The 19,167-nt window shown below is 36.9% G+C and overlaps 2 protein-coding genes across 8 annotated transcripts in view; one reads left to right on the top strand and one right to left on the bottom strand.

The window, feature by feature from the left end:
• Positions 1-15,627, top strand: part of asap1b (ArfGAP with SH3 domain, ankyrin repeat and PH domain 1b) — an 89,788-nt gene extending 74,161 nt beyond the window's left edge. For 3 of the 7 annotated variants that reach the window (XM_056254205.1, XM_056254204.1, XM_056254203.1), the window contains exons 25-30: positions 9,863-10,030; positions 11,629-11,707; positions 12,039-12,097; positions 12,819-13,357; positions 13,448-13,570; positions 14,844-15,627. In XM_056254205.1, the coding sequence (XP_056110180.1) occupies positions 9,863-10,030; positions 11,629-11,707; positions 12,039-12,097; positions 12,819-13,357; positions 13,448-13,570; positions 14,844-14,918 (1,043 nt within the window). In that variant the 3' untranslated portion in view covers positions 14,919-15,627. Of the gene's footprint in view, positions 1-7,507; positions 7,577-9,862; positions 10,031-11,628; positions 11,708-12,038; positions 12,098-12,818; positions 13,358-13,447; positions 13,571-14,843 lie in introns of all 7 variants that reach the window. The other 4 variants (XM_056254208.1, XM_056254207.1, XM_056254209.1 and 1 more) reach the window with 3 other exon arrangements.
• Positions 15,628-16,335: 708 nt separating this feature from the next.
• Positions 16,336-18,700, bottom strand: eef1a1l3 (eukaryotic translation elongation factor 1 alpha 1, like 3). The gene is made up of 7 exons (XM_056254202.1): positions 18,518-18,700; positions 18,254-18,433; positions 17,857-18,153; positions 17,438-17,588; positions 17,101-17,357; positions 16,787-17,021; positions 16,336-16,705 (listed from the first exon to the last, which is right to left on the bottom strand). The coding sequence occupies exons 1-7, from the start codon at positions 18,659-18,661 to the stop codon at positions 16,593-16,595; spliced, it is 1,377 nt and encodes a 458-aa protein (XP_056110177.1). The 5' UTR covers positions 18,662-18,700; the 3' UTR covers positions 16,336-16,592.
• Between the last annotated feature and the right edge of the window lie 467 nt (positions 18,701-19,167).

Genomic DNA, 19,167 nt, shown 5'->3' with positions numbered 1-19,167 from the left:
ACAAGACTTTTGACTAATGGATGTTGTCGCCTAGAGTTTTTTCTTCAAAATGATCTGAAAATCATCCTGCCTTATCATTCACATAAAACAATAGATTGGTTTAAATTTAAAAATGACACTTTTTGTTTGGAAAGGCAATATGCGCAGGGGTGTGACCTGCTGTGATTCAGACCTGAGAAGACAATGGGCCCGCATAATGAGCGCATAATGGGGCTGCATACTAATGACCCTTTCATTCAGGTGTGTCACTGAGCCACAAGAATGCAATGACAATATATATATATATATATATATATATATATATATATATATAGGCCTATATAATACAAAATTGGTTCACAGTTCCAATTATTTATTTATTTTTCAAATTGTGCTTGCAAATTGTATATCAAATGTAAACATTTCTAGTAATTGTGCAGTTAATTCTCATACTGTTTTTACAGAAAGTTTGGGAATATATCCCAAATGTGTCACTAATAAAACACAAAACAAATAATTTAAAGAGGAGGCTTATATTGAGCTTTTAAGATTTACCTAAGATTTATTTATATGTAGCCTACATATATTTTTGCTATTTTAATAAAAAGGTTACAATTACAACAACAATTAAAATTAACTATATTTCAAATGTAATCTTTCTTTGTATATACTAAAGTATACATTTTATCATACATATTTCACAGTTGCGGATTAATTAGTTTGAATATAGCCTACAATCGAACAAACACTATAATAACATCTTAGCAAACAAGCTTATTTGATGTGGCAGTATTTTACAGTAAAAACGACATCTTGTCTTTCATATGTAACATATCGTTTTTATGATTAGGACATATAAATGTTAATTTGCAGTTTAATACGTTGCTTATACAAAAATATTTTATTTCAACCTATTTCAGTCGATTTTTACTCATCTCAGTATTGGAATATAGTCAGGTAAAAGCGGTTCATTCATTCACACACAAAAACGCGATTCATATTCAAGCAGTCTTTTTGTTTACAGACACTATTTCATATCGCGATTAGAACAAAGCACTTGAAAATAAAGAATGTACCTATTCCTCAGCTGGATCCGTTGCTCCTCCAAATAAAACTACCTGCACTTCTGAGGTAATTTTTTCCAGGATTATTATTAAGATAGTATTATTCCTCACAGCGTCGTAAATATGAGTCTCTTTCGGTGGGTTATCCAGCTGATGTGGGTGTGGATCGCCTAAGAGCATTTGTGTTTGAATAGAGCGCGCGCTCCGTGGGCGTGGTCAAATTAACTTTAATGACCTGAGACGAGAACGACTATCATCTCTCTCTTTTCGTACAGATTACATAAAATGAAAAAAATTGTTTTTTATATAAATTACTTCATTTAAAAGAAGATAATTCAGGCTTCATGCCTGTGTGCCTGTATACCTGTTTGACTGAGTATTTGCAGAGTTACAGTTCATTTTTCGGACGCGTTTCAGAATGGACTTCACTGACAGAGAGAACGCAGAACACGCATCATGTTTATTTTTCTTTATTAGGCGAAAAGCACAACACTTTGTTTTTATTGTGAGGTTCCACAAAAAAAATACAAACTTAACAGGATCGAATGATGTACAACACGTATATGTAAGATCAAAATCAACAGAGTAATTTGAGTCTCTTTTGCACTGATAAGGAAAAAAGTGAGCTGGTATCGCCGGCGAGACCGCCGACCCCAGAGGGTTAAACAAGAAATACAACAATTCTAAAAACATCCTTTTGGTAGTTCTAGTCCTTATATAGCAACTTGCAGTGTTATTTTAGTATTATTATATACTGTGTTAGTATTTTTGGAATTCTACAGAATTCGCCTTTGGCTAAGCCACACCCTAGAATGTAGATTGACCAATCACAGCGCAGCGAAGAACGAGCTCCCACAGTGGTCCGACACTTTTTTACAGCGCTCCATTGACTTTAACACAGGCGTCTCATATTTTTGGTCTCGACCGGCTATTACCGTTGTAGTTTTATCAAAAATATGGTTAAACGTTGTGCCTGGGGCATTTGTAACACAGATACGCGTTTCTCAGAGAGGTTGGAGGGGGGTGTCCGTTTTTTTCCCTTCCCAAACCGAAGTCAAATCCTGAAAAGTGTTGTCTAGCACACGCTGCTAATAAATACAACGTTATACTCGCGTAGTCCGTTTGCTTTGTAATAATGATTATAGAAGTGAATGGAGACCTACCCAGCTTTGCATGAACAGTGTTGCTCCTTGTTATTGTTAGTCCCAGCCTCCGTCTCGATTAGTAGGATATGCGGTGGTTCATTTTTTGACTGTGACCGGTATGCTTTTGTTTTGCCTCTATTTGGATGCCTTGTTGTTCCTTGCGTTTCACCTGTATGTCGCGAATATAGCCTTCGAACGTATATTACATCCCCTTTTGCCTACTTCTATCGGACACTTTATTTGCTGCTGTATAAAAGTTTGATAAAATTTCAGTAGGAAGAGCTGTCACAGCATAAGCCATGTTGATACCAGAGGCTCAGACAAAGCCCAGATGAAGTTTGTTTGTCGGACGTAGCAACAGTAACTAAGGGGGGGCGGGGCTTAGCCAAAGGCGAATTGGTTCAAAGTCAGAGTTGGAAACATCACAAATTTTGTATGTATGCAAATTGTATGATATCTAAGTACACATTTCTAGTAATTGTGCAGTTAATTCTCATATTGTATTTTCAGAAAGTTTTGGAATATTTTTCCTCTCCCCAAATTTGTCACTACCGAAACACAATAACATATAATTTGATAAGAAGGGTTATATTGACCTATTAATCTACCTTGTAAATATATTTTTGGCTATTTTATTAAAAAGTATTCACAGATAAATCAATAACAATTACAATTTTAACAATATTTCAAGTGTCATTTATGAGATTTGTTGTATTTTGAATCAATCTTTTTTTGTACAAGGTATAATGTTTAACATACTAATTTCAAAGTTAAGGATTCATTAATTTGAATATACATTGAACCAAACACAGGGTTCCCACGCGTCCTGGAAAACCTGGAAAATGAAAGACCAATTTTCCAGTCCTGGAAAACACATGGAAAATGGGAAAAAAAAGTAAAATGTCCTGGAAACGTTTGTGTTGTCCTGGAAAATAATTGTCCCTCCTTGTGGATGAACGCAAACGGGTTAAACATTTTACGCATGAATGTCTGTTTTCAGCTGCCTTCAACGGGTTATATTGGGCGAAAGCGCTTGTCTGCTTTCATTTCTGCATGTAGCCAGCACAGCGCCCCACGTGACACAACCCAGGGGGGCCCATGCGCACTTGGGGCCCAAGCGAGTGGAATAATTTTTTTTAGTTTTTTTTTTTTACATTTCCGATAGCGGAGCGTACATTTGCACTACGTGCCTGTCTTTTTAGCAAAAATATACCCTTCACTAAATATCTACAGTGTCGTCGGGCGTGTGGTGCTTGACAGCAGCTTTTGACGCGTTCGACCCAAGTTCGAATCCGCCTTTTGCCGAACTCTCTCTTCTCCCTTTTCCCAAAACATATGAGATGTAAAATGTATAGCCTATACCATAAAGGTCTCTAGCGTTATATTTTGCCAACGAACTAAAATCGAAACCGTGATATGGCTTTGTCCCTTTATAAAACAGCACAAGACTGTAATTAAAGGTCCCGTTCTTCGCGATTCCATTTTTCAAACTTTAATTAGTGTGTAATGTTGCTGTTAGAGCATAAATAATACCTGTAAAATTATAAAGCTCAAAGTTCAATGCCTGGCGAGATATTTTATTTAACAGAAGTCCCCTTTCAAAGCATACAGCGAACGGCCGGTTTGGACTACATCTCTCTGCTTCCTTTTTTAATGACGTAACTAGAACCGTTTTTTGACTAATCTCCGCCCACAGGAATACACAAAAAAGGGGGCGTGGTCTTGTTGCGCTCCTACGGAGAAGAAGCACTTCAGCTGCACATGCATCTCCAATTTATGGGTAGAGGCGTGACCTTTCCGGGCAACGTGCGGTAAGCTGCTGTCGAATCACAACACAGGAACCGCTGGCACAATCAGAACTCGTTACGTATTTCTGAAGGAGGGACTTCATAGAACAAAAGTCATCGGGCCGTTTTTTGGACAGTGAAAACAATAAAAATACTATGTTTTTTTACACGCGAAACATGAACACATGTTATATTGCACACTGTAAACACAATCAAAGCTTCAAAAAAACATTAAGAACGGGACCTTTAAGTAGCCTATATAGCCATTCTGTTTGTGCTGCGTGATTTAAAGAAAAGTGCGCTCTTTGCTCACGCGATCAGCATGGTTATTTGGTGTTTTCTCCAAAATAAAAGCTCAAAGGTTTATTTCTTGCAAGTGAAGAAATTAGGACAAAAGTATTGTAATGTTCCTATACAATAGTGTAAGTAAAATACATTTTTGAAATATTAATTTTCATTTATACAGTACATTTATAGGCTATATGGATTTTACGTAATAGGAATAATTATATAAATCATTATTACATTATTGTAATAATCGTTTGGCATCCTAAAACACCAGTGGCAATGTAATGTAGACTGAGACTCTATATAATAACTAAAAAGATGTTTGATCCCTCTTGAATGTCCAGGTACAAGTCAATGCTTTTCCTTTGTTCAATGTTACAGTTCATGGGTTGGAGCCGGTTAAAGCTCTTAATTTTGAGCTCTCAAAGAGCACCAGATTGATGCATTTAACCTTAAAATGCACAAAATTCTCTTGCGGGGGAGCATGCCCCCGAACCCCCCTAGAGAGACAGAGGTAAAACCAACATAGTTTTACAAAATCCTATGGGAAAGAACAATAATTTATGAACTTTACTCCAAAAACAAAGTTTCTTTTAAATCAGTAAAACTGTTAATGCCGAATAAAAATTGGACAAACTATACATTTGGCCTGCCTAAGGGGGGCCTACAAGACATTGTGCCAAGGGGCCTCTGAATTCTTAATCCGGCCCTGGCTGTATCGACTGAGAGGTTTTTCTCCCTCGAGTGACAGAGGAGCAGTGGAGAGCTGTGGGCGTGTCGTCACTCATACCTTTGCGTGAAATATTTTTTTGGTTTTAGTGGAGCCGTAGCGAGCACGACGACAGCTTCGAGATAGCGACGGGTAACAGGTAGTCTTACCGGGCCAAGTTCCAGTCAGTATTTCATACTTGTTCTATTGTCTGACAGCAGAAACCAAAACCGTGAATGAGAAAAACGTCATGAATTCAGCTTAAAATACTGTGTATGTGCACAGAGCCCCAACTTTTCATGCTGTTTTTAGCTAGATACACAGACCGCAGAGAAGAGGCAGTGAGAACTAAAGACTTGCATGTTCATTTGAACGCAATTGTTAACGTAAATTAATTGAATTCAACATGCTGAATTAATAAATAATATGATTTTAAGTGGTAACCATAAATTTATCATAGTAATTGATTCGCACTGTAGCAGCTGAAAAAGTCTTGAAAATGTCCTGGAAAAGTCCTGGAAAATAATTTCAAGAAAAGATTGGGAACCCTGCAAACACTATTATAACATCTTGGTTGATAATTCAATATACTATTTTTGACAAAACATCCCATGTTTTGATCATGACTGCACATTTTCGGTAGTGACAGTAATGTTTTGCTAGTGAACACAAAACATTACAGAATTTTAGCATACTAAAACACTACTAAAACATACAAAAATACTAGTGATTTGCATTACTGTACTAAAAGTACAAATAAACGATTATGTGTTCCTTTTGTCACTACCCAAAACAATGATGTCACAACTGAAACTTCACTGATGCTAATCAGCACATGGTTAGCTAGCACAGTTCTTAAGAGTTGTACACACACACAAAAACTACACTTTATCAAATAACCCCCAAAAAATAATGATGTCACAACCGAAACTTCACCACATGTTTCGGTCGTGACTGTTTCGGTAGTGACAATTTTAGATACTTTTGAGCCTAGCTAAAAAATGCTAACTAGTACATGGTACCTAGCACAGTTCTGAACAGTTGTACGCACATAAAAACTACATTTTATGGAATAACGTTTGCTTAATTGCAGAAAAAAAGGTGTTTAGTTGTGACTTTCAGACTTTTGAACACATTTACCTCAACGTTTTTGTTGACCTATCTACTCACCATGTAGCTATGAGAGAGGGGGACAAAAATGAAGGGGTGTGATTAAAATCAGTCTCAGCCAATGGACTAAAACATACACTGTTTCAGTAGTGACATGAAAATGCGGGACACATTTCTTAACATAGTTATATATATATATGTTTTTTAAATCAAAAAGATGCAAAACAACTGGAAATAATTGCTAAAATAATTTCAATATAATTTTCATAAGTTGACATTTAGAAGTTAGGGTTTTGGGACAGCCCCCTCCCAATTGAAAATAACCAATAAATTATGATTATATATATATTAAGCTTACTGATATTTTTTAAATATTATTGTGGGATTCAAAAGATAATAGAATGATTTTAGTAAACGTAAGATTTGAATACTTTGAATAAATGTTTTTTTTTTTTTGGTTGTGGGATAGCAGTTTGCACCAATTTATTTATTTTATTTTATTTATTTATTTGAAAACAAAAGGGACAATACATATTAATGAACATTTTCACAAATGTAAATGTCAGATTATAGCATTAGGCTAATTTCCATCTGCAGACCCCCTAGCAGGTTGATGTTACGCACAAATTAATAAATACATACAGATACACTATACACATACTATTTACAGAGAAACAAGGACAAGAACAGTGATCACATCATGTTAGAACAGACAGTAACAACAAGAGGAATGAACAATTCTGTAGAATGGCATTTATATATATATATATATATATATTCTTTCAGTTTTCATTGTAGTTTATTCATTTTGTTATGTGCTTTTGTACTTTTTATTGTTGTTGTTTTGTTTGTTTTATTTTTGTAATTGTGATACTTATTTATTTCTGTAAGTTGCCAAGGCAACATTTTTTAAGTTTTTCATCTAATATTTATATTTTATTTCAGCTTTATTAGCCCAGTAGTTAGTAGCTATGTAAAGTTTTAACATTCATGAGTTATGACAGTGTATATTTTATGTGTTGAACAAAACATGAAAGTCTCTTCAAGTGTTTAAAATGAGGACTGGTAAATACTTGACTGCTTGACCAATCACAATCAAGTTATCCAGAGAGCTATTTAAATGTTTTTATATGTTAATTACTTATAGTCTACTGAAAAGACAACAAAACTGTTACAACTGTATGCCTGTTACTGTAATATTTGTGTATATGTGTTGGAATTTTAACCTGTTTTCTGATGCTTTGCCACAGAATCCAGCTTTGTTTACTTTTCCATTTGATACTTTTGTTTATGGTTTGACTTTTGGATATGACATGGTATTAACAGGCAAAACTATGTAAAATTGTATCCTGTCTTTTTCCATCTTTTCTTCGCTCTCTCTCTCTCTGTTTATTCTCTTCTCTCTTTGTCTCGTCTCTCTTGCAGCTCCTTCTCTGGCTTTCCTTGGCTCTCATTCCCACTATGCTACTCTGGCTAGCACTCGACCATACATAAGTGACTATCTAATTTTTTATTTGCATACACCCTTTCTGCTTATTGAATCTAATAATGACCTCATTATTTGATCTTATGACATTTTATAACTGTGTCTGAAACTGAAGGCTGCTGCAATTTGAAATTAATGTTTTTAAATGAAAGCACATGACCATTCAAAAGTTTGGGGATAGTAATATTTTTTTTAAAGAATTTAATAGTTATATTTCAGCAAGGATGCATTAAATTGATTAAAAGTGACAGTAAAAAACACTTATAATGTCAAATAGATTTCGGTTTCAAATAAATGCTCTTCAACAAAGAATCCTGAAAAAATGTATCACGGTTTGTAGAAAAATGTTAACAGCACAACAGTTTGAAACGTTTTAGGAAATGTTTCTTGTGCAGCAGATCAGTATATTAGAATAATTTCTGAAGGATCATCAGCTTTGGATCACAGGAATAAATTACATTTTAAAAATATATAAAAATAGAAAACTTATTTTCAATTTGTAATAATATTTGGCAAAATTCCTTTTTTTTTTTCTTTTTTTTTTTTTACTGTATTTTTGATTAAATAAATGCAGTCATGTTGAGAATAAGAGACTCTTAAAAACTTGAAAAAAAATCTTACCAACCCCAAATCTTCGAATGGTATTGTACCTCTTAAAGAAACTAATTTCAGATTATTTGAATGATCTAGAACAGGGGTGCAAAACTCAGTTCCTGGATGGCCACAGCCCTGCAGAGTATAGCTTTAACCCTAATTAAACACACCTGATCCAGCTCATCAAGTCCTTCATGCTCATTTGAAAAATACAGGATCGTGTCTGAAATCACCCCCATACCCTAAATAGAGTACTATTAGAGGTGACAGCCATTTGTAGTGGTGTCCGAAACCATTGTGGACATCATCGAGTCCACTCATTCAATCCCATCCTGCACCGCAATAACGAGTGTACAACCACTCAACGTGTAGAGAATACCCATAATGCACTGTGAGGGTTGCGCCAAATGAATTCCCGGGTCTTGCCAGAAGATGGCACCCGCAGCTGAATCATCCATCCATTCATTTTCCAAACCGCTGGTCCAATGTGAGTATTGGGTAATTTCATATGATACAGGTATAAATTCATTTTTATTGTCATGGAAACTATAAACCTTAATTAAACAATTTAATAATCAGAGTAATACTGGAGGTGCAAGTTTGCTAAGTTTCAAATGTTTTTTAAACAAGCAGAGTGTCCAAATTTGCTCACTAGTGTTCATTTACTCCTTGTAAACTATATTGTGGACTAATGTAGGGAATAGTGAATGAGGGGGCGATTTCGAACACAGCCCAGGTGTGTGTGTTGGAGCAGACTAAACTCTGCAGGACTGTGGCCCTCCAGGAACTGAGTTCTGCAACTCTAATCTAGAGCAAATTAGCTAGACAGATTGTCAAAATTAAACATATATATATATATATATATATATATATATTAATAATAACATTTATAAATTAATTTAATTGTTTCAAGACAACATGTCTTATGTTTTAAACCAACTAATACACATATACAGAATGGTTGAATATCATAGCTGGTGGTGAATGCATATGTTGCCTTCAAAACCAACTAGATATAAGCATCTTAGTAGACAGCATGTTTCACATATATTTAATTTGCACATGCCTTGATGCCTTTATACTTTCAAATGCAACATATTTCTGGTTTTGGACACGGAATCACTGAATTCACCATTAGGTCCAATCCAATCAATCAGTCTGATTCCCTTTTTGCTTGATATACTTTCATTTGGAGCCTTCTGATTCTGCTACAGTTTGGCTGTTATATGTAAATGGGTAATTTGACTTTCCATAGTTACAACTAAAGCCCAGAATTTGCTGAAGGTGTTAATTTGATGCATTTGCTTATTTCTCACACAAAGCATCTCTGACTGAGCTTTTCACTGGCTGTTGACTGTCTTTTTCAAATCAATAATGTAGAAAAGAGCTCACTTGACTTTTTTGTGGTGTCTTGATGTCCTCTTCTAACCCCCTTGATGCCCTTCTCCAACTGAAGTCACTCCTCTAGTTTGCCCACTTCCACTTTAAAGCGCCTCACTTATCTGGCCTTCTTCGTTTTTAGTGACACTTGTCATCCTGTCCTACTGGTTACCCACATCATCATTCTTTCTCTTTATTTTCTTCCCTTTATATTTTGTCTTCCTTCCTCCTGCACCCTCCAAAGAACCCATGTTAAATGAGTGTCCATTCTTCACCTTGACATCAGTGCATGTTGTTTTATGTTGTTGTTTTCCCTCCAGCCCCTCCCTTGTCAAACCTGCCCCCCTCCACCCTCGCCCCTGCCACCCAGACCCCTGCTATTGGCAACTCCACTCTAGCAAAGAAGAGGCCCCCGCCCCCTCCCCCGGGACACAAACGCACGCTTTCAGACCCCCCTACCCCGCTGTCATACACCCTGCTCAGTAAAGGTGGGCTACACTTTAGCAACAACCCTAGTTGTTGGATTACTAGGGTTTCTGTTTTTTTGTTGTTGTTTTTTGTCCAGGTTTTCATTCACTCAGATCCACATGAAGTGGTTTCAATTCAGTTTATTTCTATAGTCCACTTAAGATATTGTAACTTTGCTAGTACATGTCAACAAATTCTCTTTAGAATATTTGTAGACTGTTTGATTAGGGTTCCTGTTAGTGGAATAAGTTGACATGAACTTGGAACGTTACTTATAGTCATGTCTGTTGGGGGACCATCAAATTAAGTCTATACTTATACTGTTCTCTGACTTATACTTGACATGTAATTGAAAAGTTACTTACATTTAGTAGAATGTCTAAAGTGGATTATCAAATTAAAATGTTACCGATTTTTTATTTTATTTATATAAGATGTTTTTTAGTGGAAACATCAATTTTGTGTCTTTTAGATTAAATTCTTTCAAGAAATGGTCTTTTGATCAATTTTAGGTCAATCCTTAAACATCCCCAAGGTGAATGTGTTTGTTTTTGGTTTGATCTCTGCAGTATATTACCAGATCATTTGGATCCCATTCATTATGTGGTGGCGTTACATGTTAAACTCTAGAACATTTTAGATATGAAAAAACAATATTGAGACGACAATGTTGCCAATGAAAGGCTCAGCCTAATGACCCCATCCATGATCTTTTGACCTCTATATTGAACCCTGCCCTAGTGATTTGCATGATGCTTAACATTTAGGGTAAAGACAAAGAGCAAGGCATGGTAAAATAATGGTCTGGAAGATATTAATGTGTGAAAGACATGTTAAAATGCATTGCATCTTGTATATCCCCTCACATGATCTGTATCGAACTATCGATATAACCCATATTAATTAACTGCCAAGTTGATTTACATAATTACATAATTTGAGATGTACTGAGATACCTTTAAGACCATTATTTGTATACAAAGTTGTGACATTTGCTGAAAGCAATTCCTGGAGACTTTCATGTGTACACAAACTTTTATGTGGATAAACCTTTGTGTATAAAGGATGCATTTAATTGATCAAAATGACAGTAAAGACATTTTTTTTAGTGTTCCATTTTTTCTTTATATCAAATAAATGCTGTTCTTTTGAACTTTCTATTCATCAAAGAATCCTGAAAAAAAATGTATAGTATCCACAAAAATGTTAAGCAGCACAACTGTTTTTAACATTGATAATAAGGAATGTTTCTTGAACAGCAAATCAGCATATTAAAAGGATCTCTGAAGGATCATGTGACACTGAAGACTGGAGTAATGATGCTGAAAATTCTACTTTGCCATCAAATTGTAATACTAATTTACAATATACTGTTTTTACTGGATTTTTGGTCAAACTAATGCAGCCTGAAAGTCTGAAAGTCTCTTTTCAGAAAGATTTAAAAAAAAAAAAACTTACTGGCCACAAACTATACTGCCAGGCAGTATATATCTAGTTTTACTGTGTGAAATTCCCACTACATTTTTTTTTTATTTTTTTTTTATCTGCTAATGTCACCTTAGGGGCTCTATAGGCTTCTGCCACTAAAATATATTTAAACTCAAACTCATCATTGCAGGAAGTGACTCAACGCCACCTCCTGTCAACAAGATGTCCCCTTTAACTAACAGATTTGAAGGCATTCCGCAACATCAAAGGTAACCCATCTTCTAAAAACTTTTCTAATGTAGCAAATGAAACAATCCAAACATAACTGATTAAGAATTCAGAAAGGCCACATTTCAGCGCAAGTTTTGTAGAACGAGCTTGAACTTTAGAACTATATTTGCATTAAAAATGTCAGCAAACTTTAGACTGCATATTTATACATGGCCTTTCGTGTTTCATTTGAATATGTCCATGTAAATTTGTCATCGTGTATTTGGGAATGCAAACCAGTTCTCTTTATTACATTATGGCTGATTTTACAGAGCGTGGAACCTGTTATCAGACATATCTTTGAGCTTTACATATGTTCCATATTTCTAGTCTCAACACCACAAAGCCCACACTTGGTCCACGGGTCCTTCCCAAACTACCTCAGAAGGGTAGGTGACATGCTTTCTGCCTATGAATATTGCAATGGTTATAACATCTGAATGTTGAAATAATTAATTTAGTCAGTCACTTTAATCATAATCATCACAATTGCATAGTTATTTGCATTCAAGTATGTATTTTAATTTAATTTAGTTTGTATTAAGCTAAGAGTGTATCTTGTTCTTTATCTTTTTCAAATAAATGTTCTATATATTTTATATAGAATTTGTTAGTTAATTAAGTTATTTTTCACAATAAATATTGTTTCTCAGCAGCACAAAATATTCCCTTACAACTAGCACTGAACACTGATGGTGATGCTTAGAAACTTCTTTAAAAGCAAAAGTGTTTTCTTGAAAGTTGTACAGATGAACACTTAGAAATGAATGACATTTTTACTCACAGAATAAATGCACTTTTAAAACTAACAGTAAAACTAGTACATTTTTTTTACTAACAAAAGTAAAAAATAAATAAAAAGAAAACAAAATGAATAAAATATGAAGTAATATTACAAAACAATTGGAACATCACCATTCAGACATTATTTGTACACTTTTTGGATACCCCTTTTCTACTGTGCTCTGCTCAACATCTTGTGAGGGAAATATTTCCTCATTTGTCTTCCAAAATAGTATTAAACTATATCAAAAGACAAAAACAAAACAAAAAAACTATTAGACAGAAAACGCATAACTAATCTGCTGACATTATCTTGTTTTTCAATAGTTGCCCTGCGTAAGATAGACACCATCCATCACCCATCTATGGACAAAACCAACCAGCCTCCTGAACCTGTGCTGTTTCAGAAGGTTCTGCAGAGTTCAGACACCCCACCGAAAGTTCCTTTAGCTGATAGACCTCAACCTGGAGATATACCTCCTAAACCACAGCATTCAGAATTACCCCCTAAACCAGGAGAACTACCTCCAAAGCCCCAGCTGTCCGACCTTCCCCCTAAACCCCAGCTGGGTGACCTACCGCCTAAACCTCAGCTGAAAGATCTCCCGCCCAAACCCCAACTGACAGACGTCTCCCCACCCAAACCCCAATTGACAGACGTCTCCCCACCTAAACCTGTAACCACTGAGATCCTCCATAAACCTCCCCCTGGAGAAGTGGCTCCCAAGCCCCAACCCCCAGATACTCCAACAATCATCCAACAAGGTGAACTGTCACCTCAGCCAGTCCAGTCTAGTGAAGACACCAATGGAAGTCCAACATCAGCACAGGATACCCCTGTACCGTTGCCCCGGAAAATAAATCCGGTGAGGATTCAGTCTCAGAAGCTTCAGATAAGTACATGGGAGTCATTAACAAGGTGCTTTTAACAAGCGAGTCTTGCATTTTTTTTGCAGATTAAGAGTAAAATGCGAAGGGTGAAGACCATCTATGATTGTCAGGCGGATAACGATGATGAGCTCACTTTCGTTGAGGGTGAGGTCATCATAGTAACCGGGGAAGAGGATCCGGAGTGGTGGGTAAGTGTAACCGCTCCAAATTTCCAAGTATATGCAACAAAGCATGAGACTTGAGAAGCAACAAATTCTTCATTCGAAACGTTTGACACTTTCCAATGTTTTGATTAAATGATTTATGAAATAGTTCCCATAGTTCATGGCTATTAAATACTGTAAAGTTTGTTGACCACATAACCAAAATAAGATCAGAAGAAATGTGGTGATGTGATATGGTAAGTGAGGCACTTAATTGTAGAGATTAAAAGTAGTTCCACTAAGTGCTCGCATACTATCTAATGCCTGTGTTCTCAGGCTTTGGCGTTCTCAGCGCTGTCAAAATAAGGTCCGCCGTGCTGTCAAAATAAAAGTCACAACAACAAGCTGGCGTACGTCACTTCAGAGTTCGCACAGCCAGTAGGAATTCAGTTCAACAACTTGTTGTTGTTCAAGAGTGGAAAATTGTTCCTAAGGGAACCATTAGTTCTCGGGGAACCACCCAGGTGGCTAGTTCCTAGAACTACCCGGTATGAAAACCCCTATATTCGCTATAGGATTCTTTAAATACTTTCCCTAATGTATCTTAAACAAGAAACAGACAAAAACAACAAACTGCTTTAGGCTGTTTATTGCACCAAAAGGAAATGCAATTCTTACAGAATATGAACATACCTGGAATACAACTAAAAGTGCAAACAGTGTCTTTAAAGGTGCTGTATGTAACTTTTTCACTCTACTAAAGCATAAAAATAATATATTTTTAATATGTTTGCATATATTGAGGAAACATGCTAAGTTCACATATTCGTTTCTCTGAAAAACACTTCTACAGCCAGTTATTTTACTGCGTTTCCAGGCTGGAATGTTTCTTTTAGTTTTGGTCTGTGATACTGCATGTTGCAAATTTGCCAATTTTTATTGTCCATTGCGCTCATTCCTGTTGCGTGTCCTCAAACTGGCAACCCGTGTGAGCGCCGTCCAGTCTGAGGAGCAGGTGGCGGGAGAAATGACGATCTCAGCTATTTTGAATTTGGACTGCAGTACCTATTTTGGCCACTAGTTGTCATTCTTACAAGACTGCACCTTTAAAGGATGAAAATCTGAAAAATTACTTGACATAAACTCTTTAAATGTACATGTGCTAACCATGCTTCAAGCAGAATTGTTCTGGCCATTGAATTATTGAAAATTAATTGGTAATCCTCTGGTGTGCGTTCATCTTCAGCTATTCATCTATTTTTCCTTACTTGATTTAGAGCCACATTCTGATTTTGTAACCTTTCTTTTTTGTTTTCAGATTGGGCACATTGAGGGGCAGCCAGAGAGGAAAGGCGTATTTCCCATGTCTTTTGTTCATATCTTGTCTGATTGACACACAAACGTCGGTTCTCCACCTCCCACCCAGCGCAATACCTCTGGCTATGGGACGCACTTGACTTAGCTGCTGAATCAACAATGCAAGTTTTAAGATGGAACCACAATGAAAAACACATCACCTGACCATCGTCAGAGACAGCGTAAATAAAATGTCTAACTGTACCGCTGTTATCCGTACCGTTTTATAAAGCCTACCGCACAACGGCTAGACTGCACCCACTTAAAAGAACAGCACTTTCCCTCCACTATTACTGATACTGTATCTCTGTATATAAGATTGTACATAAATGTGTGTGTGTTTCACACAAGGATGAGTGTGTGATTTTTTTTTTTTTTTTTTTTTTGTGTAAATGTAGAAACCTGTGTTGGTCTGAAAAGTAAATGTGTGAACTTGTACTCTACCTGCCAGTATGTTACGGCTGGGGCCAGTTTTGTTCAAATAAGTTTTATTAATGTGTCCATCGTTGCTATCATCTATAGCAGGGACAGATAGAAGTCGACTTGTCTTCCTGATGGAACAACTGGACTTTACATTGGTTTTCGTTTACATGTTTTTACCTTCACATTTCCTAACACCACTAAAGCATGTCAGCGTGAAATGTTATTTTGTGTTTGCTGTTTCTTTGTTCTTGCTACCTAGTGTAAAATAATTAACCTGCATTGCATACACCATTACCTGTGTGAACAGGTTGTTTCCTCTGTGATCCCATATCAGTGTTTTATCCACGCAAGTACATTTACTACTGTCTTACTGAAGGACAGCGTTTTGTAATCCAGTGGTGTTCCACAAAGGTCACCCTTTGTCAATATTGTTTTGAAAGATCTTGGTTACTTGAAATACTTTTGAAAATAGGGAAGTTGTTAACTCAGTTTATAGATGTTATATTTAAGTGATAGACATGGATGTACTGTATTGTAATTGGAATCCATGCCATTTTCATCCATGCTGCCAGTAACCCTTCAAGAACGTTTCATTAGCTGCTCAATTTAAACAGACTGACAACCAGTTTCTGATGTGAGATGGTCAATCCAATCCTTTGAGGCAACAAATCAAGGTTCTATCATGTCAGGTTTATCCATCAATTTAAATGAGCATTGTATGAAGTTCAAGTCTGTTAGCACAGTTGCAACTTGAGTAACTTAACTCTGAAATAAAGATTAACCCCTTTTTCTGCACCTACCTAGAAAATAATGGAGGAGTTGGGTGAAGTTCTACAGGTGTAGAACATCTGGTTTTGCGGACGTGTCTACTGTCTAAACATCTTCCTCATTCCATTATCAATAAAAATGGCTTCATGTTAAACAAGACTCCAAGTCTTAAGTGTCATGTTTAACAATTATGGTCAAGTTATGACCAATTCAGATTACAGCAAATCCAAGTTGACTCAAGACCACACATACATGACAAACTGAAGTGAAAACTTAAATTTATTTGCAGTCCAGCAACAAAAATGTATGCTTTTTATCAACAGCCATACCAAACCTCATATTGGGCCTCACGTTCAGTTCAAACAACTGAATACATCAGCAACACATTTAAAAAGACTTCACTTTAAGGCAACAAAGTGTGATTCCATAAAACTATACAAAAATGCTCAAATTAAAGAACCTTTTGGCTCACATACCAGACTGCTGGTAAAGAAATTATAAAAGGGACAAAACTATCAACTTATTTTGATACAGGAGCTTTTTGTGACGTCTTTTTGGCTTGGTCCACTTTCTCCACTGATTTGATGACCCCAACAGCAACAGTCTGTTTTAAATCCCTTACAGCAAATCGACCTGATAGAAGAAAACAAAAAAGTGACTTTAAAACATGGCTTTTTTCAGCAGTATTTTGAGCACTTAAATCCAGCGCCTTACCCAGAGGTGGATAATGAAAGAAGCTCTCCACACATAGGGGTTTGTTGGGGACGAGTTTGACTGTGGCACCATCTCCTGACATCAGGTACTGGGGCCAATTCTCCAGTTTCTTCCCTGTACGCCGATCTAGCTTTTCCCTCAGCTCAGCAAAACGACAGGAAACATGGGTTGTGTGGCAGTCCAGTACAGGGGAGTAACCAACCTTGATTTTGCCTGGGTGGTTCAGCATTATGATCTGTTGAAAATGCACAAGAGAAATCACTCAATAGTTTGTCAGCCAGAGTTCAAAACAATGTCAAAACGAGCATAGCTACCTGAGCAATAAAACTGTTGACATCCATCGGAGGGTCCTGCTGTGCATTCCCTGCTACATCACCTCTCCGAAGATTTTTTACAGAGACATTTTTAATGTTGAAACCCACATTGTGGCCAGGGAGGGCAGTCTGAAGCCCCTGGTGATGCATCTCAATGGACTTGACCTCTGCAGTCAACTTCGCTGGTGAGAAGGTCAGAACCATTCCAGGCTTCAGGATCCCTGTCTCAATCTTACCCACAGGGACAGTGCCAACACCTGGGGGGCATAGCATGTGTCAAGGGTACCATCCAAAAGGATTTAAATTGAGACCTTGCCCACTTGGCAGTTTTACCCACCACCAATCTTGTAGACATCTTGTAGGGGAAGGCGCAGTGGCTTGCCCGCATTACGCACTGGAGGAAGTAGGGAATCGAGCACCTCCAACAAGGTTCGACCATTTGAATGGCCTTCTTTCCTCTTGAGCTTCCACCCTTTGAACCATGGCATCTGAAGCAGAACATACAAGCAATCAAGATCAGCAGCTCTATATCAGGGGTGCCCAGTCCTGTTCCTGGAGATCTACCAGTCTCCAAAATTCAGCTCCAACCCTGATCAATCACACCTGAACCAGCTAATGAAGATCTTCAGGAGCATGTGATAATTACAGACAGGGGTGTTGGAGCAGGGTTTGAGCTAAACTCTGCAGGTGGGTAGTAGTCCAGGAACAGGATTTAGGCACTTGTCTAGATCATGGGGTGCGTATGAGTGGCCTTACCTTCTGAGATGGGGCAATCATGTTCTCACCAATCCAGCCAGAAACAGGTATGAAAGGTACAGCACCAATCTCAAAGCCAATCTTCTTTATGAACACCGAAACATTCTTCACCACCTCATCGTAGCGTTTCTGGCTGAACGGTGGCTCGGTCAGGTCCATTTTGTTGATGCAAACCATGAGCTGTTTGACCCCGAGGGTATACGCCAGCAAAGCATGCTCTCTTGTCTGACCATTGCGAGAAATCCCAGCCTCAAATTCACCCTTTGCAGCAGAGACTATCAGTAGAGCAGCATCAGCCTAAGTAAACAGATTGCCATTTTAATCAACTTGGTTGTAGGTAATACCAGAAAAAAAACACAGATCAACATTCAAGTCAACATCTGAATAGCATCAATACCTGTGAGGTCCCTGTGATCATGTTCTTGATAAAGTCACGATGGCCAGGTGCATCAATTATGGTAAAAGTGTATTTTTGAGTGTTGAACTTCAGCAGGGAAATGTCAATTGTAATTCCACGTTCCCTTTCTGCTTTCAATTTGTCCAGCACCCAAGCATACTTGAAGGAGCTCTTTCCCATCTTCAAAAAAAATAAAAAAATAAAAAATAAAAAAAGTCTACCACCTAAACAATCATAAGCAATTCAAGTTGATAGCCTACTAACCTGGGTTGCAGCCTTCTCATACTTCTCAATAGTTCTATGGTCAATTCCTCCACATTTGTAGACAAGATGACCAGTGGTTGTGGATTTACCACTGTCCACATGGCCAATGATGACCAAGTTAATGTGGATCCTTTCTTTGCCCATACTATAGTTAAGTAATTAAAGTTTTAGACAGCAACTACAGACCTTCAAACGTATGCCTTGTTCCTAGCATGACTTCAAACCACAGGGGAGCTTATATAGTAACTAATTGGGAAGGATGATGTTGATTGAGTCCAGGTGTGATCAATAACCGCTGAAATAAAGACCACGCCCGCAATTACCTAGAATAGTCTCAAAGCTACAACTTACACTATTATAAAAATATAATATCCATAATTATCTCCCAACACAAAACACGTAGGCCTACTACAATTCTTCTTTTTTATAAATCAAAGTAAATAGTTTGTTATCTCCTTATAACTACATTCACAGTCTTTCTATCATTTCTCATCTAGCCTATTCATTTTTATTTCTTGATGGCATTGGCGGCTATAATACCAGTGCCATTTTTATTACACTATAGGTATTAAATACTGTATTTCTCATGCTTTTATTTCAGGTTAAAAATACATGAGGGCTGTAAATGTAATTAATGGCATGAAAAAAGT

The sequence above is a fragment of the Rhinichthys klamathensis genome, unplaced genomic scaffold, assembly GCF_029890125.1.
Source record: "Rhinichthys klamathensis goyatoka isolate OS25496 unplaced genomic scaffold, OSU_Roscu_1.1 h1tg000110l_1, whole genome shotgun sequence".
NCBI classification, from domain to species: Eukaryota; Metazoa; Chordata; class Actinopteri; order Cypriniformes; family Leuciscidae; genus Rhinichthys; species Rhinichthys klamathensis.
The sequence above is the reverse complement of the archived record's forward strand: the minus strand, read 5'-3'. Positions and strand labels throughout refer to the sequence as shown.